The sequence below is a fragment of the Schistocerca serialis genome, chromosome 1, assembly GCF_023864345.2.
Source record: "Schistocerca serialis cubense isolate TAMUIC-IGC-003099 chromosome 1, iqSchSeri2.2, whole genome shotgun sequence".
NCBI classification, from domain to species: Eukaryota; Metazoa; Arthropoda; class Insecta; order Orthoptera; family Acrididae; genus Schistocerca; species Schistocerca serialis.
In genome coordinates, this window is record NC_064638.1 from 341,408,842 (window position 1) to 341,435,437 (window position 26,596).

Genomic DNA, 26,596 nt, shown 5'->3' on the forward strand with positions numbered 1-26,596 from the left:
TCACATAACACTCTTACTGGTTTTTCACTGTGTTCAATATACAATTTATGGAGTAGTCCTTTAAGATATCTCAGTTCTTGCTTGCCGTTCACATGGCTATGTATTTCCTTCTATGGTTGATAGAGCAAAAGTTTGTTCCTGTCTTAAATTTTAGAAAAACTGCTGCCACAGTTAACTGGAAAATGTAGCCATTTGTTGATCACCATTGATAGAGATCTGATGCATAATTATTGGCATCACAGACACCTTCAGTTCCAGTTCCAATTTTTTGGAAAGTTAGTCCTACATTGACGATGCCTCTGATATGTTTAACAATTCGTTTGACTCCTTACCAGTGGGTTTTTCGATAATAGGAGTTGAATCTACTTATAACCCCCATAGTATATTCAATGTCTGGGCTTTTACCGTGAGCCAAATGTACAAGTGACTCAACGACTTACTGAAAACGAATGTGATGTAACATAAGTTTTTTCCTCATCTGTAAACTTTTCTTCATGTTTCTGTAGTTTCAGACCAGATTCGAGTGAATGTGCAGTTGGATTGCAGTCTTCTATACACATTTATTGAGTACATTTGCTGGATATTTGCTTTGATCAATGCTAATAATATCATGTTTTCTTTTTCGTCTTATTATCACGTCAAGACACACAGTTCACCAAGATCTCTTATCTTAAATTGATTCATTAATTCTTTCTTCAGTTCTGTTATTTCTGTTATAGAGGATGATTACGGCATCTTCATAAACAGCTAGAATGAGTATGTTTTGCTACTCAATTGTGTGTTAAATTCAGGGATCATATTCTGACTTCTTTAAGTTCATTTTACGTAATGGTACACCAAAATTCTGATATCAAACAAGTGATGCCTGTTTTATACAATAAATTGGCTTCTTCTGCTTGCAAGTCATCATCTCCTCCCGCTTCTTCATGTATCCTTCAGGTTGACGAATGTAAACTTTTTCATTGAGATCACCATTCGGTAATGCAATTAGAACCTCCATGTGTTCAATAATAACATCAAACAGGATATGAAGTGAAGAATGATGAAGAACAGATGTGAACTAGTCATCAAAGTCCACTCCCAGTAGTGAGGAATAACATTTTGCCACAAAACGAACCTTATAATGTTCAATTTTACCCCTGATGTTTCTTTAACTTTCGGGTATCCAATTTGAATTGATTGCCTTTCTGCCTGATGGTAAATTGGTCAAAGTCCAAGCATTGTTTTAAAGTAATAATTTAAGTTAATCATTTAAGGCTTCCTTCCATTTTTTGCAATTGTTATGTCTCATTTCTTCTTTAGTCAAATTTGGCTCAGAAATACTAGCAAAATAAGTATTATCATCATTAAAATATTTGGGGTTTGGCTGTCTTTCATGTCATTATGCTCTAATTTCTGACTGCACACCATCTATATCTGATTGATTGGTGTCCATATCCACACTGCCATTCACTGTCTGCTCAATGTCACTACGCACTGATTCAAGATGAACTGCATTTCTGTCAACATCAGCAGCTTGTGTTAGTTCCGTTGTCTCTTCAACAGCATTACATGCTGCCACCAGCTGAGTGTGCCCATGTCGTCATCATCAATTGGATTACAGTTCATGATACCGATTCCAAAATTTCACTTTGACTTTTCGATAAATTGCACATCACGGGCCTTCCCAGTTGTCTTTGGTAAATGTGGAGCAATCAGATTGTACACTTTAATAACTTGATTGGATGTGTCTTCTAACTTTGTTTTTCTTTTGGTAAATGTACAAATGCTCGACATCCAAAGATATGTAAGTGACTTTGATTTATTTGATGACTTCTCCATAATTCTTCAGGAGTAACATTTTGAACAGCTTTTGTTGTTGATTGACTCTTCAGATGAATCACTGTGTTAATGGCTTCAGTCCCAAACTGTTTGCTTAGTCCTACATCTGTCAACATTCTTGCTTTTTCAATTATTGCCAGACTGGGGTGATCCACAACTCTGTTTTGTTCTAGAGTATATCGAATTGTTGTTCGATGTTGAGTTCCAGTTGGCTTTAAGAATGACATCATATGCTGATTGACAAACTCTTCTCCATTGTCTGTTCAAAGGATTTTAATTTTTTGATCATTTTCATTTTCTGCTCATGCTTTGAACTCAATCTTAACGACTTACCATCCGTAAAAATAAGAAGATAATGTGTTGCACACCATGAAATCATGCTCATTGGTCAACAAACATCAGACTGCACTATGTCAAGTAGAGTTTTTGCTCTTCTGCTCTATTTTTTAGAAAAGGATGTCAAGATTCATTTTCCATTTATGCGAAAATACTTGGGTCTAAACTGACATTTGTCCAGTTCAGTCCATTGTCCATGTTTTCTTTTTATCAACCCATGCTTACCCTCTTTCAAGTCCCAGTATTTTATACCAAGATCCATAATTTTCATCTAATTGATACATGCCACTTACTTGAGTTGCAGTTTCTACTGGTGTTCCAGAGATAGACAGACCACTTTGGTTTTATATACTGCATTGCACATCATCAAACAACACATCCAATCCACGTCTTACTGTCTAACTGATAGCAAGTTATATCCAAGGCTTGGAAAACATGCAACAATGTTAATAGCTACATGCCTGTTCTTGTCATCCGGGTTGTATCAATCATGTACCGCATGTATCTGGAGTCTACAGAACAGCCATTAATAAATTTTCATTTTCAGTTGTCACAATATTCACATAATTTAAAGATTTATCTGGTTTCTTCTAAGTTCCACACTCACTCAACCTATGACAAACTTCCTGACGTTTACAAGAAGTTGCACTTCGCAGTTGATATCAGTCTTCTGACGTTCACTGTTTTGCTTAATAGCTGCCAGCACTGAATCTGTCATCTCATTTGTCAAAGGAAATTGATGTTTTGTTGATTCTTGAGTTTTTAAAATATCTATGGAATATACTGTCAGATCCCAGAGGAATGTATAACTTTAGTATTTTTATTATTTTGAGCTTTTCCTCATTACAGAGGCTTATCTCCAACATAATAATTTACCTGGAAATGACAATACAAACAATAAACGTTCTTAAACTATACTCTCAAAATATTTCTCCAGGTGTTTCGATCTTGCGTGTCCTCTTCCTCTGCGCCCATTCTCCTCATTGTGTGCTGTACATTTTGGAGCCAGGTGGTCACAGGTCGTCCTCTTCTTCTTCTCCCCTCCGGTTCCCACTCCAGTATCAATTTTGGTATTCTGGCTTCCTCCATTCGTCGTACATGCCCGTACCACTGTAATTTCTTCCTATCCATTACGTCATATATTCTTTCTTTTATTTCCATTCTCCTTATTACTTCGGTGTTCCTTATCTTTTCTTTCCTGGAGATTCTTGCCGATCTTCTCCAAAAGTCCATCTCTAGAGCTTGTAATTTTTTAATGTGCTTCATGTTAATTGTCCAGGTCTCCGTTCCATACAGAACCACACTCTCTAATATGGATTTGTATATTAATTTTTTAGTTCTGCTCATTACATTCCTGCTCCATAAGACTGAGTTAAGCATCCCAATGACCCTCCGTCCGCTACTAATTCTTTTATTGATTTCTGAGTCTGATTTTCCCTCGATTTCTAAAATGGATCCCAAATAACAGAAAGTGTTTATCTTTTTGATTTTCTTTCCTTCAATGTATAGCTCATCTGAATCATTAGTCAAATATTCTGTTTTTTGGTAATTAATCTTCAAACCCCAAGTTTTGTATGCTACTGCTAGTTGATTGCACATATAGTTAGCATCCTGCCCATCTTCTGCTACGACTACTTGATCATCAGCAAATAATAAATGATGTAGGTAAACTCCATCTCTTATTTCTAATCCCATACTATTACATTTACGAGACCATGTTCTAAGGCTAATATCTATATAGATTTTAAATAATGATGGTGACATGGGACAGCCCTGTAAAAGGCCTTTGCTTGTTCTAAATTTCTGTGAAAGTTTATTACCAACTTTCACTTGGCAAATGTTATCTTTATACATCTGTTGTATTATTTTAATCAAGGAAGGGTTTATGTTTGCCATATGTAGTGCTCTCCAAAGTAATTTTCTTGGAACAGTATCATACGCTTTTTCTAGATCTATGAAAATTAATCCTATACTTTTTGATTTTTCCCTATGTTTCTCCAAAATCTGTCGTAATGTGAAAATATGGTCTACACATGATCTCCCAGCCGTGAATCCACATTGTTCTTCTTGGGTTCTAAAATTTTTTTCCAGTTTTGTTTTTAATTACTTTCACAAAAATTCTCATTAATGTGTTTGTAACACAAATTCCTCGATAGTTTGAACAAATTTTGCGATCCCCTTTCTTAAATATTGTATTAATGTAACCTAGCTTCATTTCGTTGGGTATTGAATCTCCATGTATCATTTTGTTGAAGAGCTGTGTTATCAGTTTCACAATTTTGTCACCACCATATTTCAGACACTCCAGATTGATATTGCCTGGTCCCGGTGATTTACCATTCTTTCCTGTTCTCAACGCCTGAAGTACTTCACTTTCTAAAATATGGATCTCATCATCTTCATGTCCTTTATCTTCCCCTGTTCCTTCTTCTAGATATTCTTCTCTGTCCTCATTTAATAATTTTTGGAAATACTCTTCCCATTCCTTTTGTGTTATCAGTTGGAGATTAGTTTTGCTTTTTGTATCCTGTCGAAGCCCTTTCAATACTGACCATGCTTCTTTTGCTCTCCCAAATCCTAATTTGCTATTCACCTTGGCACATGTTCTTTCCCATGCTTCATTTTTTGCCATCCTTATTTTTTTCGTCACTTCATTCTTCTTTTCCTTGTATATTGACCTTGTTTCTTCTGATTTATCATTCAACCACTGAAGGAACGCATTTCGTTTTTCTCTAATGAGGACCTCTAGTTCCTCTGACCACCACTCTGCTGCACGGTTGTGGTTGCTATCTTTTTTACCCAACACCTCTGTTGCTATGATTTTCACATTAGCTTTTATATAGTCATATATTTCCTCTGTACTTCCTTCAAATGATTCAACCAGTTTCCTTTCCATCCTGGCCACAAAGAGTGTTCTGATACTTTCGTCTTGTAGGCTGTCAATATTAAAAGGTAAATTTTCATCTTTCTCAGTCTGGTTCGTTTTATTTATGTTACTTGTATCACTCCTTGCATTCTTCCATGGCCAGAAAGACTTCATTTTAACTAGATAGTGGTCTGATCCACACTGGGCTCCTCTATAAGATCTGACGTCTACTGCCTTGAAACTACTTGTTTGCCTAATGATAATATAATCTATTATAGAACGAAGTTCTTTGGTGTTCTGTTGCCAAGTATATTTATGAATGTCCTTGTGTTTGAAAAATGTGTTGGTAATTTTTAGATCAAATTGTTCACAAATTGCAATCAATCGTTCTCCATTGTCATTATATTCGTCCACTCCATGTTTTCCTACTATTCTACAAGATTCTCTAATTCCTACCCTTCCATTCAGATCTCCCATGATAATCAGTTCCTTTCTTCTTGGGATTTTTTCAATAGTCTCCCTGAGGGTGTCCCAAAATGTATCTTTCTCCTTATCTTTTGTGTCGTTCGTGGGTGCATATACGCCAATAATCACAACTTCCCTAGCAAATAATGTCATTTCAACAGTTATTATACGTTGATTGATGAATGTCCAATTTGTGATTCTTTCTTTCCATGATTTTTTTATCATAATGGAGACTCCTGCTTTGGCTCTTACTGCTTTTGATACTCCACTCCAGATATGTACATAATTATCCAGTTCTTCTTCTCCTTGGCCTTTCTTCTTTGTTTCAGAGAGTACGACAACATCCATGTTGAACGTGTCAAGTTCTGCGGGGAGTAAATTTATTTTAGTGGAAATACCTTGCACATTCCAGCATCCAAACATAATTTTCCGTTTCTCATTGCCAGTTCGTCGTCCAAAGTTCCAATTTTTCCGAGGCATATTATTAGGTTTTTTAGCATTATTATGTTTTTATGTGAGTGAGGAGCTGGCCCACTGCACAACCCCCAACCTGGAGGACCAGGTAATTTTTACTCAAGGTTTTCTTCCTTTAGCCTTTGATAAGCCAATATCATACTACAAGGCAGCAGTTGCTAGTTTTGGTCCACCCCGGGTATTTTATTTCCCCGGTACCCACCATATCTGGTGAGCATTCCCCTATCCGCCACCTGGGGAGGCGCCCGATGGGAGACCAGCAAACTCCACACGGGATAACTTTAATATACAGTTATTATTGTGGAACATTAATACTGTGTATTAAAATTATTAATGAGTTTTGATTTAATTACTGACTCACTACTCACTAGTAATACCGACACTGGAATTCTGTCACCATAATCAAGGATTTGGAAATCTGCGGAAGTCCACTTGCGTAATCACTGCTACAAAATTATAATCAATTTTCTCACCAGTGCCCTAAATTTGTTGAGCAAGTGACAAAATTTTCAACAAATATACTTTGGTGTTTTTCTCAGAAGAGTGTCAAATATTTATCAAGCATTATACCAGCCCATTGTAACTAGATGAACTCTTATCTTTGAATGCAGGTTGTAAATTTTGTCATGCTTGTTTAATAGTCAATGTTCCATGAAGTTTTGGATATAACAATGAATGTATAATTAAATATATTTTGGATTATGCTTTGGCTCTTTGTCAGTATCAGCAATTGTTTGCCGCAGCCCCTCATGTTTCAGGTACATTTCCATCCTAAATTACTAGTCATTGTAGTTAGTCATGCCAGTCAATTTTCCAGAATCCGTGATTGTCTACCCAAAGCCACCTCCTCCTCCTCCTCCTCCTCCTCCTCCTGCACCAATGTTATCCCTATCTCTTCCATCCTCACTTGCCCCCCACTTGCTCTCCCCTTTGCACCACCCCTGTTTCCCATGTTCACCCATTTCCCTCTTGCCCTGTGCTGGTAGGGCCCTTTGCTGGTATTGCAGTCCAACAACTTTGGTAACATGTCGGACTGCATGGGATCTAATCTTGGCCAGTAGGCAGTACTGCTAACGGTACAAGATGTAGTAATGCCATCTCCCGTGCTGATCTCAGTGAGCCCAAAGACCACTCTCATCTTGCCAACCAGTTTATGCACTCAATGACATTATAAACCTAGCCGCACTGCTCCTCTGCTTTCACTGATATTTTCACCTCACTCTTGTTTTGGTAACCATACTGCACTGTTGTCCATGTTTCCCACTTTCTACTTGGTTTACTTGCTCATACTTTCTCAACTTCTGCATGCTTCATTGTTGTCTTCTGTCCACACTTAACGATCCACTGGTGCCAATTCAAAGCCCATCCGCCAGCCTAGGGTGCTCTCTCTCTCTCTCTCTCTCTCTCTCTCTCTCTCTCTCTCTCTCTCTCTCTCTCTCTCTCATTTTCCATCCCCTCACACACACACACACACACACACACACACACACACACACACACGCACACACAATTTTAGTTTCAAGTATCAACATTTGACTTCATATGAAAGCTCTGATATTTCTCGTTGCCATGATAATCTTGAACTCACGTGCAGCCATATCTGCAGGACAAATTGATGATTGACTCATCAATAAACACCACATTTCATCAATCTGCACAGCAGCCCACATACATGTGTCCATTGCAGTGGGAAGCATTTATGCTTCTTGGACAATTGTATCAAAGGCAATGACATGCCCCCTGTTTATGTTGCAGGAAATTTTGTTTAATTATTCAAGCAGACAGAACCACAGTTGTTGCAGTATTCCTCGATGAAGTCAACAGTGTAGGAAAAGCTGTGCAGTTTGTTATGGCCGTGGGATCAAGGTGGGGATTGTCCTGTGGTTTGATAATCTTCTGTGCTCCTTTACTGGCTCATTTGTGTAGATGAATGATGATTGCTGCAATAAAAATATTATTTAGTTTGAATAGTGAGTTGAGACTTGTATATTGTTTGATTGTTTCATTTGGTTTGTAGATGTAACCAGGTGTATGTGGGCTCAGTGCAGGGCAACAATTGCTGCATAATGTGCTAAATGAGGCAGTTCCTTTCATACAGTCTTCTCCCAGCTCGGAGATGCTTTGTGTGCTATAGTACGATGAGTATAAGACAGTAGGTAAAACTTGTGGTTATGGAGTCATGTTTTAAAATTTGCCCGCATTTAAAAAGGAAAAAAAAACATAAATATAGTGAAAGGACACTAATTTTTTTCTAAAAGGGCTGACTTGGCTATAAAAAATTGTCACTGCTAACATAACTGGTTGTGGCACTATGCAAATTACTGTGTGGAATGTATCTGGGGGCAATGTCTTACCAGTATGATGGCAGGGCAACACAGTGTTAGGTAAAGTAAAAGCAGTCACAGGTGTGAAGAAAAATATACACTTGTAAAATTGGATTATTCCTTTGAAAATTAAATCTTTGTTGTTCTGTACATAAGTTGAAATTGACCGAGAGTTTCTATCTTTATTCATGCTGAAAATAGTCTTGTGAAACTGAATTAGTCTTTATGAAGCAACCTGTATAATAAGCCCATTTCCTAGAGGCAAAACATTATGGCTGGTTTGAGCATGCACCCATGCTGATATAGCATGATTTTATGCTAACGAGGCATTCAGTAGGCTTCCTTTGATGCTTCCCCTTTGGCAGTTCTTTATTGATGGTATTTGGCATAACACATACCTTAGTGCAGGCTGTTCTACCCCTGTGGCATGGGGCAAGGATGCTCTTGCCCACCACTCACCATGCCTGTGAGCAAGAGCAGAAAGTGTAGGCTACCTGCAAATAGCCCAATTGCACGTGTTTCATGCCTGTACAAGATGTTTGGCAACCCATTCCCAGAGAGTGTGGCCAATGGAGTATTATTGCCTGCACTATGGCCCAGCTGCAAGACTGCCCACCTGTGATTGTGCCCGTACAGCTGCTTATCAGTGGGCTTTTGAACTGGAGTAGCCTACCATAGTGATCATAAGACATAACATTTATTTGGCCTAGTAGCACTTTATCTTTCAGCACTGTTGATCACTTCCTGCTGGTGCATTATTTTTCACATCTTTGAAGTTTGGATAAATTTGAACCATTCTCTGAGTGTTGTAGCTTCACAAACATTAGTGCATTTTAACTTCCTTTTAAACGTGCATTGAAACTTTAAAAAAATTTTCCCTTCGTATTTGTGCACTGCTATTGAATGATTTGTTTGAGCAGTATAAATGTTGCAGGATGCTGAAGAAGTATTCTCTAATTGGATCGAACATTTTTATAATGCTCGACCAAAGCCACCTGCGAAGCCTGGAGTACATGCAAATTTCGCTGAAAAGGTTGCATTTGAGCAACGAGAAAATATCTACAAGGCTGAAATGGAACGTTGGAGGACAATAATGTTGCAGCAGACTAAAGTTAGTTTACATTAAAACACCGAAAAAAATTCTGTTGTTTTTGTACACTGTATTTCAGCAGCATTTTGATGTTCATTATACTTGAGGCATAATATCTTTGAAAATTTTCAGGCTGTTAAAGATAAATTAATGAACATTCTTACATTTCCGTCTGGAGGATGGATGGTTGATTCGGGTCCTTTAGATAGGTGGGAGGTAGAGGAAGATGCCATCGAGGAAATTAACTTGCGGAAACAACAGATGGACTGTCTGAGACAGCTTTGCATCCCCAAGGTATAGTGTGCTTACAGTTTGTGTGTTTTTCATATTAAATTATTTGATTAGGATGCTAGTTGTTTGTCTGCATTTTGTCTTCGCTGAGATTAGTGTATTCACTTCTAACATGTCTTTTGGCATTACTGGAATTTCAACTCCTGAAAGTAAGTATTGTCCGCCGATCTGTGTCTGTAATTTTGTTCTCTCTTTGTTTCTAAGCTATGTAGTATGTCCAGAATGGCCCCAGTTTTCTGCAAAACGAGGTGAGTTGTGCACTCTGTACAGTTACTAAATGAAGCAAAAACAGCAGTCGATGTTGCTTCAGCCATAGCCATTTCTGATCATCCAGCTTTGTTTGTTTATGACAGAGCCAGTTTCATGGAGTTCTGTGATATGTTCCACTGCTGCACTGTGGGCAACAAGTGGTCTGCCTGTTGGGATGAAATCCTCTGTGGTAACTTAGGTGCTCCTCATAGCTGATATCAGGACAGTCTCAGTGTGTTAAGCTTTCATATCACGTGTAAGGAAGAAAAATCAGTTACAACTCGATAGTGAATATAGCTATGCTCAAGCGAAAGGTGCCATTGTTTGTCTCTTGTAATTAGGTATCTGTTTGATATTAAGAGTGGCATGTAATATGGTATCTTGCAAAATGGCCATGTCTTCAGGGGTTTTCTCCCTTTTCCATCTCATAAAGTATTTAGTACTTCAGGTGATTATAAAATACTTCTGTGTGCTGGTGAAAGTAGCTTGGTAGTAAAAGATGTTGTGTGCAATGTTGGCACTATTTAGAATAGTGCAGTTCAAGACACAAGTTCACGACTTGTAGAAAGTAAACAAGTGCTGAATCACTGTAAGACTCAGTTTTTACAGTTTCTAATGCACAATTCAACAAAACCGATGTTCTAATTACACAGAATGGGCATTTGATTGGTGAGACGGAACACTTTTGATTTTTAGATGTACACTTGGATAGTAAACTGTCGTGGAAAGCCCACACTCGTGATCTTGTTCAGAGACCTAATGCAGCAATTTTTAGTGTTATAACAATATCTGAAGTAAGTGACAGTTTGACATGATAGATTAGACTCAGTTTTCATTCCGTAGACCCAAAAAATGAGATGATTCTCGTGGGTGTGGAACATGTCAGAGTATAACATAAAACATTTGAATATAATACGTACTACCCTCATCATTTGTCAGGAGATAGTTGAAATAGGTTAATACAATTCAATAAACTGGAACAGCTAATATTTACAGAAATAACATACTATCAGAATGAAACACTGTTATGCACTATTAATAAATTTATCATACACAAAATACCTAATCTTGACAGTTGTGACCAACTGTTGTCAAAACTGAAATCTTACAGGTATTTTTACTTAAGCTGGCTTAACAGTCTCTATTAAGACATTCATCTATGGAGTAGAAGGAGTTGCCTATCAAAAAGTCTCAAACTGTGTTTAAACTGTGCTTTATCTAAAACCCAGTTTTAATGGTTGCTAGTAATTTATTGAAAATGTGTGTTCCTGAATAATGGACCCCTTTTTGGACCAAGGTAAGTGATTTTTAGGTCTTTATGTAGATTGTTCTTATTCCTAGTATTGATGCTATGTATTGAGCTATTGGTTGGAAATAGAGATTTATTACTTGCAACAAATTTCATTAAGGAATAAATATACTGAGAAGCAGTGGTTAGAATTCAAAGTTCTTTGAACAGGTTTCTACAAGATGTTCTTGAATTTACACCACAAATGATTCTTATCACATGCTTTTGCACCCTAAAAGCGTTTGCTCGGTTTGATGAGTTGCCCTAGAATATGATCCCATATGACATAATACAATGAAAGTATGCAAGTTCTTTTATATTTATATCTCCTACATCTGACATCATTCTCTTGACAAATACAGACTTGTTTAGGTGCTTAAGCAATTCTGTGGTATGCCATTCCCAACTGACTTTATTATCGATTTGTAATCCCAGAAATTTAACACTGTCAACCTCTTCAATCTGCATGTCATCATGTGTTATACTCACACTGGAAAGAAATCTCTTACAGGTTCTGAACTGCATATAGTGGGTCTTCTCAAAGTTTAATGACAGTGAATTCAGCTTTAAACCACTTATTAGTGTCAGTGAAAATGTGATTAGCAGTTATTTCTAAATCTGTTCTGGACTTGCTACTTATTGCAATGTTTGTATCATCTGCAAACAAAACAAAGTTAGCATCTGGCAATGTAACATATGAGAGGTCATTAATGTAAACTAGAAAAAGTAATGGACCCAAGATGGAACCTTGAGGAGCACCACATGTAATTAATTCCCAGTTAGATGAAGACTGACTGCTTACTGCACAGGTAATTCGCAGAGACGCTCTTTGTTTCCTGTTAGATAGATAAGACTAAGACCATTTCGCAGCATTGCCGGTGAAACCATAATATTCTAAGGCTTTTGACAGGTCACAGAAAATGCCAGTAGCCTGTGATTTATTATCTAATGAATTAAGTACATTCTCACTGTAAGTGTAAATAGCGTTTTCTATATCAGAACCCTTCAGAAATCCAAACTGTGACTTGGACAATATATTATTTGCAGTCGATGCTTAAGGAGATGCTTGAACACAACCTTTCCAAATATTTTTGAGAAAGCTGGCAAAAGTGAAATTGCTCGATAGTTTTGTTGTTGTTGTTGTTGTTGTTGTTGTTGTGGTCTTCAGTCCTGAGACTACTTTGATGCAGCTCTCCATGCTACTCTACCCTGTGCAAGCTTCTTCATCTCCCAGTACCTACTGCAACCTACATCCTTCTGAATCTGCTTAGTGTATTCATCTCTTGGTCTCCCTCTACGATTTTTACCCTCCCTGCTGCCCTCCAATGCTAAATTTGTGATCCCTTGGTGCCTCAGAACATGTCCTACCAAACGGTCCCTTCTTCTTGTCAAGTTGTGCTACAAACTCCTCTTCTCCCCAATTCTATTCCGTACCTCCTCATTAGTTATGTGATCTATCCATCTAATCTTCAGCATTCTTCCGTAGCACCACATTTCGAAAGCTTCTATTTTCTTCTTGTCTAAACTATTTATCGTCCATGTTTCACTTCCATACATGGCTACACTCCAGACACATACTTACAGAAACGACTTCCTGACACTTAAATCTATACTCGATGTTAACAAATTTATCTTCTTCAGAAATCCTTTCCTTGCCATTGCCAGTCTACATTTTATATCCTCTCTACTTCGACCATCATGAGTTATTTTGCTCCCCAAATAGCAAAACTCATTTACTACTTTAAGCGTCTCATTTCCTAATCTAATTCTCTCAGCATGACCCGACTTCATTCGACTACATTCCATTATCCTCGTTTTGCTTTTGTTTATGTTCATCTTATATCCTCGTTTCAAACCACTGTCCATTCCATTCAGCTGCTCTTCCAAGTCCTTTGCTGTCTCTAACAGAATTACAATGTCATCGGCAAACCTCAAAGTTTTTATTTCTTTTCCTTGGATTTTAATACCTAGTCCAAATTTTTCTTTTGTTTCCTTTACTGCTTGCTCAATATACAGATTGAATAACGTCGGGGAGAGGTTACAACCCTGTCTCAACTCCCTTCCCAACCACTGCTTCCCTTTCATGCCCCTCGACTCTTATAACTGCCATCTGGTTTCTGTACAAATTGTAAATAGCCTTTCGCTCCCTGTATTTTATCCCTGCCACCTTTAGAATTTGAAAGAGAGTATTCCAGTCAACATTGTCAAAAGCTTTCTCTAAGTCTACAAATGCTAGAAACATAGGTTTGCCTTTCCTTAATCTATTTTCGAAGATAAGTCGTAGGGTCAGTATTGACTGATGTGTTCCAACATTTCTACGAAATCCAAACTGATCTTCCCCAAGGTCGGCTTCTACCAGTTTTTCCATTTGTCTGTAAAGAATTCGCATTAGTATTTTGCAGCTGTGACTTATTAAACTGATAGTTCGGTAATTTTCACAACTGTGGACAACTGCTTTGTTTGGGATTGGAATTATTGTATTCTTCTTGAAGTCTGAGGGCATTTTGCCCGTCTCATACATCTTGCTTATCAGATGGTAGAGTTTTGTCAGGACTGGCTCTCCTAAGGCCGTCAGTAGTTCTAATGGAATGTTGTCTACTCCGGGGGCCTTGTTTCGACTCAGGTCTTTCAGTGCTCCGTCAAACTTTTCACGCAGTATCATATCTTCCATTTCATCTTCATCTACATCCTCTTCCATTTCCATAATATTGTCTTCAAGAACATCGCCCCTGTATAGACCCTCTATATACTCCTTCCACCTTTCTGCTTTCCCTTCTGTGCTTAGAACTGGGTTTCCATCTGAGCTCTTGATATTCATACAAGTGGTTCTCTTTTCTCCAAAGGTCTCTCTAATATTCCTATAGGCAGTATCTATCTTTTCCCTAATGAATTAAGCCTCTACATCCTTACATTTGTCCTATAGCCATCCCTGCTGAGCCATTTTGCACTTCCTGTCGATCTCATTTTTGAGGCATTTGTATTCCTTTTTGCCTGCTTCATTTACTGCATTTTTATATTTTCTCCTTTCATCAACTAAATTCAATATTTCTTCTGTCACCCAAGGATTTCTACTAGCCCTCGTCTTTTTACCTATTTGATCCTCTACTGTCTTCACTACTTCATCCTTCAAAGCTACCCATTCTTGTTCTACTGTATTTCTTTCCCCCATTCCTGCCATTTGTTCCCTTATCCTCTCCCAGAAACTCTCTACAACCTCTGGTTTAGTCAGTTTATGCAGGTCCCATCTCCTTAAATTCCCACCTTTTTGCAGTTTCTTCAGTTTTAATCTACAGTTCATAACCAATAGATTGTGGTCAGAGTCCACATTTGCCCCTGGAAATGTCTTACAATTTTAAAACATGGTTTCTAAATCTCTGTTTTACCCTTATATAATCTATCTGATACCTTCTAGTATCTCCAGGCTTCTTCCATGTATACAACCTTCTTTTATGATTCTTGAACCAAGTGTTAGCTATGATTAAGTTATGCTCTGTGCAAAATTCTACCAGACAGCTTCCTCTTTCATTTCTTACCCCCAATCCATATTCACCTACTATGTTTCCTTCTCTCCCTTTTCCTACTCGCGAATTTCAGTCACCCATGACTATTAAATTTTCGTCTCCCTTCACTACCTGAGTAATTTCTTTTATCTCATCATACATTTCATCAGTTTCTTCATTTGGTGGCATCTCTTTACCCCCTTCTAGTAAAGAGGCTTAACTTCAGCATATTTTAGCCAGTTTGGAAATGGTCCGCTGATAAGAGAGTGATTACACAAATAACTTGAGATAGAACTCAACTCGCATCAGCACTCTTTGAATAGCTTTGTTGACATGTTATTGTACCCACTGGAATACTTAGATTTTAAGGATTTTATAATGGATGCTACTTCTTTAGGAGACGTGAGTGTCATTTCCATTTTACTGAAGTTATTTTTAAAGACTGGTCTCTGATACTCCATTGCACTGTTCGCCAAACCTGATAACCCCAAGCTGTCAGTAACAGAAATGAAGTACTTGTTTAAGAGGTTTGCAACATTACACATACTTGTTACCAAAGTCTCATTTATTTTTAGAGCTATCTGTTCCTTTTCCTTTTTGGCCCCTCCTCTCTCTGTCTTCGCAATGTCCTATACAGTTTTTATTTTGTTACCTGATGTAATTATCTTTTTCTCATAATAAAGCTGCTTCTATATCTGGATTACGTGCTTCAATGTTTTGCAGTATTCTTTGTAATGCATTACAGTTCTAACATCAGAGCTGTTCCTAGATAGTATATAGTGTCTCCTGTTTGTCCTGCATGATATCTTTATTCCTTGTGTAATACACAATTTATTTTTTGACTTCTATGTGATTTGAGTTACCTTTAGAGGAAAACAATTTTCAGAAGTGGAGGCAACTTTATTAATGAATGCTTTGTATTTTCCATTTGAATCAGGCATATTGTAAACATCTATACAGTCCATGTCTTTGAGCACTCACATTTAATAGATTTTTTATACTGTAAAGTTTCAGTATTTAACACAAAATGATGCATGTCATGATCAGATAGCCCATTTACTATTGGTTTTGTGATAAGTCTTTTTTCCCTAGATTTGTCTACAAAGATATTAACAATAACAGTCTCAGAGCATTTACATATCCTAGTAGCAAAGTTTATGGTAGGAACTAAATTGAATGATAGTGACGGCAATAATTGTTCACTGACAGAGCTTTTCAATAAATCCACATTAAAATCCCCAGCAACCACTATTTACTTGTTTTTTACTATGAGATGGAATACCAGAGCTTCCAGATTTTTTATGAAGAGGTTAAAATTTCTTGAAGATGATCTGTATATACCTACTATTATAAAGGACTTATTATTAAATACTACTACTGTTGCACAAGCTTATAAGTGCTGTTCTGAGCAAAATTTATTAATATCAGAATTCTTGAAAATAAAACAGTTTCTGACAAATATGGCAACTCCTCCTTTATCCACATTTTCTCTACAGAAATGAGAAGCTAACTTGAATCCTGTAACATTTAACATACCTATACATTTGTCACATGATGATAAGAGAGGCCAATTATATCAACTGGTTTGCTCAACTCTAATTCTTCAACACAAATAAGCAACACATTAAGCTTATTCCTTAGTTCTCAGATATTCTGATGCAGTAAGGGTAACTGATTTTGTGCAATGGCTGAATTACAGCTGGATGAACCTAATATTCCTGTCAATTTTTGAATATTTTTGAATATCTTTGAATATCTCTAGTTTGTCAGAGGCTGTCTGCATGAATTGTGTGTTTTAGAATTTGTTTTCTGGTTGCCTCTTTTATCAATGTGAATGTGCATTTTCAGGCTTTCTCTGAACATCTTTTGTTTATGCCCTCCCTAGCCTACTATAGTCCCACCCCAGATCATGTAAGAAACAGATTGCCCGATCGCTTGGTCTAGCAGGCAACCCTTGTCAGAGAACGGCCACCAGGCGGCAACAGCGTCACACCCTTACTTGTGGCACCAACCACTAGATGGCACTCCGTTCTGTGAAATATGTGGCAACATCGTCCAAACGCATGTAGCTTTCCACCATTTGGCGTCTGTGAAGTACAGCTGTTTCTGACATACCGGTGGTAGTGGATCGAGTCGTCATGCCGAAGGCCTGCGAGTATATCAACTGTAGAAGGAGTAGACAGACAAATGCTGAACTAAAAATGTTCAGATTCCCGTCAAAGATAAAGAAAGGTTACGGGAGTGGATTTTAAATTCAGGTAAATCAATAAATTAGCTACGAGTAAGAATTAATAAAGAGCCCTAAGCATTCGATCCTATCTAAATTTTGTCGATCTTATATTCTGATATAACGTGGCAGCCCTTCCAGTACAAGAATCATTTCATACAATTTTTAAATGAAATCTTTGCTGCGATTTGGACTTTTTTAAACTGTTTATTCACTTCACTATCATAATTTTGGCTGTAGAGGCATTTTTGTGTGCAATGTGAAAACTGAAACCAATATAAGATATGGATAACAAAATGCAAAGCATAGTGTGGTAACATTTGGTAAACAATTTAAGAAGCATTACCTTACAAGACCTTTCCCTTGGTACTTGAAAATGGCTCTAGAGCCGAAATCGCAACAGTGAAATAAATGAATAATAGCCGTCATCTAAGTGCTAGGTCATCGGTCCCTCTAAATCCTGGTATATACTAGAGCGAACGAAGTGAGCGAGTGTAAAACCTCGTTTACACTGCTGCAAAAGAGTATTCATAGATAATTCGCCGATATTCACTGCCATTCGTTTATATTTGTGAACAAACGTTTATACTGGAATGAAGTGAGGGGAATAGAAGAGAACGAGCATAACATGCAAACAATAGACGCTGCCTATATTAATTTTTTTTTTAAATCTTGGCGCTAATAATCCTCACACAGCTTTCACTCGAAAACAACACTACTTATAGTAACAGGTCTGCGCGAGTGCCGATATCCCCAGTAATAACCGTGTTGCAGACAAAAGCGTACGTCTGTTGCGAATATTTGCGGGTTGTCTTTAAACTGTACAAAGTAAATTTTTAACATAATTATGGTTTGCCGTCTGTGGCTCTTCAAAGTTGACACCGCCAAAATATGCTCGAAAAACACGCTTTCACTTGTATATTACCGCGTTTGCAGCCCCCTTTCAAAAACAATCCAAAATTCATCGTTTTGTGCCACTCTTATATCATTTACGATACGTTACATGCAAAGTAAAAGAATTTAAATTTAAATTTGAAATGACTGTCACTGAAATATGTCCAGCCTTAATTCGCATCATAACCGAGTGCGGATTTTGAAAACTTTATAGTGTTAACCTGCACATGGAGATCTTTTTTACCACCATAATCCGTATCAGAAGAGCTGTATAGCAAAGAGGAAATAGACGGCATGGAAGACGAGTGTAAAACCTATGCGACTGCAATACAGTCTGCATTTAAACAGTAACTCGCGAGAAATGTTTGTGTGTTGATGATGATGAGTCCCATACTTCTTTACAGAGCGTAGGGGAGCGACGCGGGAGACCAGCGCCGCCTTACTAGGCAAGGTCCTAGTGGAGGTGGTTTGCCATTGCCTTGTGTGTTACTTTTCATTTATTTCATTTCGCATATGATTGTGAGAAATAAACTTGGTTTTTAGAATTACAGGGGCTAATCTACATTCTTAGATTGAAAACTCGGGAAAAACCACAGCCGATCATGAGCTACACTCAGCAGTGTGACGAATGCATTTCGCGCGCAGCGCTCTAGCCGAGCGCAAATCAGCGTCATTCACGTCATCGAAGATACAGCGTTGCCAATTCCGCGACATGGACAGGTCAGTTAGCATTGTAGCGTCGCCTGTGACATCTGTTGATTGACGGGAAAACTATTTTTACGGTTGCCTGTTCCGCCCTAAGGACAGTCAATCTGTTTCTTATGTGATCTGGGGTCCCACCTGCTGATGGTCAACAGGAACCACACTGATATGAGACCCCATATCTGATCCAAGCAGCTGTTCCACCTCTAAATTAACTCTCCTAACAGAGGAGTTTAAATGAGGCAAGTCATGGCGCCTCAGAACAGAGACAAGCCCAACACCAGTGTGTCTCGTTGCTGAAGCTATATTTACCAGGTCACTCTCACTTGAATAATAAGGGTGCCTATCTATGCTGTTGTCCTCCCCACACACTATTACCACCGTTTCTTCCTTTGTGAAGTCTTTACAAAGTGAACCTAAATCCTCTATCACCTGACCCTAGTCGATCCTGCAACAGTTGGCCAATACCTCTACCATGTGAACTACCTAACAAAACTTTCTTCTTCTTCTTCACAGCTTTTTCTGACTTCTTACTTTTCAAACACTTTTTGAAAGTTTGTTGTGTACTGTCTACATCTATTTGTGGTTCATAAGTTTCCAACTGTGACAACAGATCAAACCTGTTTGTTTCCACATTCACAGCCACACTGTCTGAGAACGTCCTATTCCTATTTCTCCTATAACCTGTTGTCACTTCCCACCTCACTTTTGCCTTCTCCCCCCTTAACCTTTCCAGATCTTGTTTCACTTTGTCTAGGTCTGCCTGAAGGGCACCAATCTTCTTCTCCTGTTCCATTATCTTCCTATCTCTACAGCAGATCCTATGCAACCAATGAGCCTTGTTTATTTCCTCAATTCCCATGCCGCTACAGTCACCCACATAAAAGAAACTGCAACAAGCCTCGCACCACACCCCGGAACTAATAATCCTAAGGCAAGTCATACACTTCTCACTCATGTCAAATAAATTTTAGCTTTAGTCTGACTTAAAACAAGAATAACTTCTGGAGAAACAAAAATGATGAAAAGTAGTCTACTTTGCTTATTTTCGTTCACATATGACATTTGGTATGATATTAGGGATAACTCTTCCCATTCTCAAAGGGTATTTTTGGCTCAGAAAGAGGCGGTTTGGGCAATAAGCAGTAAGATCATGAACCTCTTGTCAACTCGTGTTCATTAGTATGGTATTCTAACATTGACTCCTCTGTATATATGGGGTGAGTCAGTAACTATTGCCACCTAGAATAACTCTGAAAGTATGATGGTAGCTGTAAAGTTTGTGGGACAAAAGTTGCATGAGACAATGGGGGCCATAATATGATGTTGGTTTCTTGTTGCTAGCTGTGGTTGTGTCACAGATATGAAGGTCAACTTTGTTTTTTGAAATGGGATGCTATAGTTTGGTACTTATTTTCTAATAGCGGCTATCGAGACTAATCCAATGATGTGTAACAGTAAGGTCTTTGAAGGTCAACGAAGGTCAAAAAGGTGGCATGAATGTCCATTTACAGAAGATGTTAGAGGTGATGACCATTGGCATCAGTGCAGTGCTGCAATCTTCTTATCATGGATTGAGTGTATTCCTTATCACTTTGGCTCTTATTGAAGCACATGCTCTGACAATTCTCTCTTGTATATCGTGCAAATAGTAAATATTTGCCGAATATGCCGTATCCATCTAATATGCTGTTGACATGTAAACACCATTTGACAGTTTCGCAGTACAACACTAATGGGAACAGTAAGACTAGTATTGTCAAATCAAGCGAATGTAAATGATGTATTTCTTCAAAGAACAAGGTGATATGTTTCTCATTTATGGAGAATGCCAAAGAAATTCAGTGAGAGCTAGAGACTTATAAGCTGAAAGATATCTTCAATGTACTAATCCTACAGGTTGTACATTTAAATATTTGTGTGATAAATTGAGAACAACTGGATCTTTAATGCATCGGAAATATATCCGGCAAAGAAAAGTTGCTAATGAGGAAACGAAAGTTGGCACTCTTGCCACTGTGGTTTGAGATCCTTGCGTTAGTTCGCGTCAAACGCAAGGGAATCTGGCATGAGTCAGATTAGTGTCGTTCGTGTTCTGCATTTCCATAAATATCATCTTTACCATATCAGTCTCCACCAAGAATTAACTGGTACAGATTGTGTGTGTTGCATTGAATTCTACTGATGGGCTCGACTTCAGATTCAGAGGGATGACACATTTATTAATTTGATTTTATTTGCTGACGAGGCTACATTCATGAACCTTGGAAATGTTAATTTGCATAATATGCATTATTGGGCAACTGAAAATCCATGTTGGCTGCGGCAAGTTGCACGCCAAAAACAGTGCTCGGTGAATGTATGGTGTGGGATTCAGGAGGACAGAATTATAGGCCACTATGTCATCATAGGAAATCTTAATGGTAGGAAGTACACTACATTCCTGCAAGAAACATTAAGTCTGTTATTGGAAGAAATACCTGTAGGAACAAGGAACAGAATGTGGTATCAACATGGTGGGTGTCTGGCACATTTTTCGCTGATGACTAGAAATGAGTTGCAGAGACAATTCCCAAATCATTGTATTAGACGAGGAGGAGATATGTCATGGCCGGCTCATTTGCCAGACTTGACCCCTCTGGATTTTTTCTTGTGGTGATTCGTTAAAGACATTGTTTGTAAATCTGTTCCAACTACACCTGAAGATATGTGAGAGAGAATTGTCAGGGTATGTGCTTCGATAAGTGCCGATGTGATAAGGAATACTGTAGTTCGCATAAATAACGGGCCGCAGATTTGGTGATTGCGTCAGATAGTGACCCGTATGGGTTCCACGGGATTTACGTCAGGCAGATTTGCCCACACCCACACCAATGTGAGTTCGCTATAATGCTCCTCAAAGCACCGTAGCAAGGTTCTGGCTCCGAGACAAGGACAGTTATACTGCTGAAAGATGACATTGCCATTAGAGAAGACACTGAGCATGAAGGGATGCAGATGTTCCACAGCTGGCAGCATATCTTCAATTACTAACACAGGTCCTTTGTAAGTGCAGGTGAATGTCTCCGATAGCATAATACTGCTTCCACCAACCTGCGTCTGTGGCGTGCTGCACATTGAGTCAAAAATTCACCTCGATGGCACAATTTATGGAGACGACCGTTAACATAATGTTGCAAAAATGTGATTCGCCTGAAGAGCCGACACATTTCTGTTGGTTGTTATCTCAGTGGTCCTGTTGTCACTAAAATCCTAATTGACAATATCACTGAGTCAGCATGTGAAAATGCAGGGGTGGTATGCTGTGGAGTTCAATGTTCAACATTGTACAATGAATGGTGTGCTCCAAAAGACTTGTGCATGCACCAGCGTTATGTTCTTTCAGCAGAAATGTCACTAGTCACCATGTATCCTACTTTCAGCACAGACAAGTCTGTTAACCCCGCATTCTGTGAAGTCATGGATGGCCACCATTTAGTGCCTATCCAAGTTTCATTGTCATTCTACCTCTTTCCGTAGATGCTCATGACAGTAGAATGCAAACATTTGACAAGGTTTGCCGTTTTTGAGATACTCGTTCACAAGCTCTGCATAATAAAAAGGTGCCCTTTGCTAAAGTCACTTATGTCAATGGATTTTCCATTTGCAGCCCATATCTTCGCTTTTTGGTTCGTCATCCGTGTCGCTCAGCCCACGTCTCGTGCCCATAGTGCCACCAGGCAGCATCCAACATCAGGAGGGAGCAGTGGTCATAATGTTTGGGTCATCAGTGTATCTATTCTTTGATGTAATTTCCTGTTAACAGTATCAGTTTATCCCCAAGAATTAGCAGCTTTCATACACTTAATACTTGGCAGATACGCAATCTGCGTGCGGATTGCACCTCCTTAACTCACGTGCAGAAAGCCGTGGAGTATTCTGCCACATCCATTTTTCAGTAAGCTATCACATGAATTAAAAAATTTCAGCAGTAATCCTCATGCTTTCAAATCCAAACTGAAGAGTTTTTTCGTGGGCCACTCCTTCTGTTCTGTTGAGGAGTTACTGGAAAAAAATTCCTGTGTTACATTGTCAATCACATTTATTAAACTTATAGTTTGTTGTCTTTTTAGGATTTGTAAACATTTTTTAAATCTATTATTACTTTTCTGTTGTAATTTAGTTGTAATTTAGTGTACTGACACATTCCATGACAATGGACATTTGCTCCTACAGAATTAGATATGTAAAATAAAATAAATACATTTTTATCTACCTGTTTTTGTTATAGAAGGGTGCACGTTATAAGCAGTAAAGTTTACTAACACATCAATCAGCCTTTGTGTACTGTTATGAGGTTCCACATTTTCATTTGTAATCAATCTACATAATTTGTTATCTCCATTTGGGAAGATTTGTCTATGCATGTCTTGGTTAAGACTTTACATGCACTTTGGGTCATTGAGCCCACCATAGCTCTACATATGTACCATGAGCTGCTGTGACCTTATCTAGACTATGCCTACATGTTGCATTGTGCAGCTGCTGCTGCAGACATTGAACAGGTATCAATTAAAAAGCGCTGCAACTATGCATGGGAGCCTTAGGATCCACTCTGACAAATTCACAATTAGCCAAAACAATGGAAGCACCTTTACCAATAAGCAGAAAGTACCTCAGCAGGAAATTCGTACTGCAACACCACTAGCATTTTATGGGTGAGCCAAAAATAAAAATTGCTAACTTACTGGAGGAAGCTACACCACTTAATATTGGACTCGCAAATAAACAGCATCACTGGAGGAGGCATTTTCAATGCTAAACGTGTTTGAGTGTTACTGAAAAACATGAATGCCACCCTATTCTAAGCAACAGTATGAAAATATCGGACAGTTATGGGAATTACATATTAATATAATCTACTCTGATAGCCTGGTAATTAATTAATTAATTAATAACAGCAATTTAGAAAGCCTTCTTGAACAGTGGCAAAGTGGTGTGTGTGTGTGTGTGTGTGTGTGTGTGTGTGTGTGTGTGTGTGTGTCCTTATTTTAGCGTTATAGTTAGTGTACATTACTTAGCAGTTTGTGGAAAGGCACATGCGAACTGGGTTTCTTGCATTTACATATACATTTAGATTAGTACTAATTTACATTATGTATCCCACAGTAACATTTTCTTAGCAATTGAAAACTACTGTTTTACTTCTGTTGTTACTAGATAAATCCTAAGTCCTTTAATTTCAGGTTGTCTTATTGCTTCACACATTACATCATAAAATGGGAGACTACAGGGAGTGTATACAACTTGCTGATCTTGTTGTTGACGAACACTATGGATTATACAAGGCAAGTATATACATACACATTTCTGTATACTGTGAATTTCAAGACCTACCTTGTGCTCTTATAAATGACGCTAAATGTACTTCGTCTCTTCTAATGAATGGAAAGGGACTAAATTAGAGGTTTCAAAATCTTTCAGTGACACAAAGAAAGAACTACAATCATACTTAGCAAATGCTTAGTGGATAGAATGAAATTTTCACTCTGCAGCTGAGTGTGCGCTGATACGAAACCTGCTGGACTGAGACTCTAGCTCGGGACCTTTGCCTTTTGCGTGGAAGTGCACTACCACCTGGGCTACCCGAGCTTGACTCATGCCCCATCCTCACAGCTTTACTTCCGCCAGTACCTCATCTCCTACCTTCCAAACTTCACAGAAGCTCTCCTGCAAAACTTGCAGAACTAGCACTCCTGGAAGAAAGGATATTGCGGAGACATGGCTTTGCCACAGCCTGGGGGCTGTTTCCAGAATTAAATTTTCACTCTACAGCAGCGTGTTGTTAACAAATACCAGCAACAAGCACAAAAGACATGTTTCTCAGCCACATTTAATCATGTAATGATGTTAGTGTCGGTTTAGAAACTAAATACAAAAAAAAAGTTATTTTGGGAGTTGCTGTAAATGTATCTTTGGATCATATATTCTTGTATCAGATGGGAATTTAACAAGCTGACACAGTATGTATGAGGATAATATTAGTCAATAGTTAGTCTCCTTTTGAGAGTCATACAGACAAACCTAGGTTATGGCCATAGGAAATAGGTAGCATTACTTATTCTTACTATTTCATGTGTAACTTTGTAATTTTTACTGTGATCAAGTCTAATTGATATATATATATATATATATATATATATATATATATATATATATATATATATATATATATATATATATAATATGGAAGGAAACATTCCACGTGGGAAAAATTATATATAAAAACAAAGATGAGGTGACTTACCGAACAAAAGCGCTGGCAGGTCGATAGACACACAAACAAACACACACAAAATTCAAGCTTTCGCAACAAACTGTTGCCTCATCAGGAAAGAGGGAAGGAGAGGGGAAGACGAAAGGAAGTGGGTTTTAAGGGAGAGGGTAAGGAGTCATTCCAATCCCGGGAGCGGAAAGACTTACCTTAGGGGGAAAAAAGGACAGGTATACACTCGCACACACGCACATATCCATCCACACATACAGACACAAGCAGACATATTTAAATATGTCTGCTTGTGTCTGTATGTGTGGATGGATATGTGCGTGTGTGCGAGTGTATACCTGTCCTTTTTTCCCCCTAAGGTAAGTCTTTCCGCTCCCGGGATTGGAATGACTCCTTACCCTCTCCCTTAAAACCCACTTCCATTCGTCTTCCCCTCTCCTTCCCTCTTTCCTGATGAGGCAACAGTTTGTTGCGAAAGCTTGAATTTTGTGTGTGTGTTTGTTTGTGTGTCTATCGACTTGCCAGCGCTTTTGTTCGGTAAGTCACCTCATCTTTGTTTTTATATATATATATATATATATATATATATATATATATATGAATTAATAGAGGGAAACATTCCACATGGGAAAAATATACCTAAAAACAAAGATGATGTGACTTACCAAACGAAAGCGCTGGCACGTTGATAGACAAACAGAAACATACACACAAAATTCAAGCTTTCGCAACAAACTGTTGCCTCAGGGAAAGATGAAAGGATGTGGGTTTTAAGGGAGAGGATAAGGAGTCATTCCAATCCCGGGAGCGGAAAGACTTACCTTAGGGGGAAAAAAGGACAGGTATACACTCGCGCACACACACTCATATCCATCCGCACATACACAGACACAAGCAGACATTTTCGACGTGCCAGCGCTTTCGTTTGGTAAGTTACATCATCTTTGTTTTTAGGTATATTTTTCCCATGTGGAATGTTTCCCTCTATTATATATATCTCAGGGACCATTTCATGTACTTACAATGGACCTACACCAAAATTAGTTGTTGACGATTGAGTTTTAAAATTATTTTGTTAAAATTTACTTCTTTTACATCAGTAAAATCATGTGTCCACTGTGTAGACAATGGTCTCAGCCAAGGCAGTGACAGTATGCCTGCTGAGATAATGTACCAGTTTTGCTGTCTGCTTAAATCTGTATTATTGTGCTTTCTGTATAATAGTGAATAATTCAATAGTGTTTGTTTGTCCATCAGGTGTACACTACAGAAGGACTTCAAGATTTACTTGCAAAAATATGTGAATCATCTCTGGAACTCCTTCATCAAAAGAAAGATCCGTGGGGCCTACCTGTCACATCATAGTGTCCATAAAAATTCAATACATGTCATATACCACTGCCTCTGCACTGGGGTTGGTACTACCTCCATTGCAGAACCCTAATGGAACATAAAGACCTAATAAAAAGTCCAGTGCCAAACAAAGTATTAATAAAAATGTGTAACTTTTGTAACTAAGCAATAAATTAATTTTTTTGAAATTTGTAAATGCCTTTCTCTGTCACACACACACACACACACACCTATTCATTCACACAAGCGAGCGTACCTCATGCACCCATCTCTGGCAGCTCAGACCAGAATGCAAATGTCATGTAGGATGGAAGCAGAAATCTGGAGGGGTTGGGGAAGGAGAAAGGATTGCAGTGTACAGGTGGGGGGAGGGAAGAGGGCTGTCTGGTGAAGTGTGCAGAACCAGACTGCCAATAGGTGTAGCTTTGGGAGGCTGTGGAGAAGGGGGGGG

At 38.3% G+C, this 26,596-nt stretch overlaps 1 protein-coding gene across 1 annotated transcript in view; it reads left to right on the forward strand.

Moving 5' to 3' along the window:
- LOC126470044 (nuclear pore complex protein Nup107) overlaps positions 1-26,333 on the forward strand; it is a 260,292-nt gene extending 233,959 nt beyond the window's left edge. Inside the window, exons 13-16 of the mRNA XM_050097545.1 lie at positions 9,221-9,397; positions 9,509-9,670; positions 23,753-23,854; positions 26,050-26,333. Of these exons, the coding sequence (XP_049953502.1) occupies positions 9,221-9,397; positions 9,509-9,670; positions 23,753-23,854; positions 26,050-26,157 (549 nt within the window). The 3' untranslated portion in view covers positions 26,158-26,333. The remainder of the gene's footprint in view (positions 1-9,220; positions 9,398-9,508; positions 9,671-23,752; positions 23,855-26,049) is intronic.
- Positions 26,334-26,596: the final 263 nt, after the last annotated feature.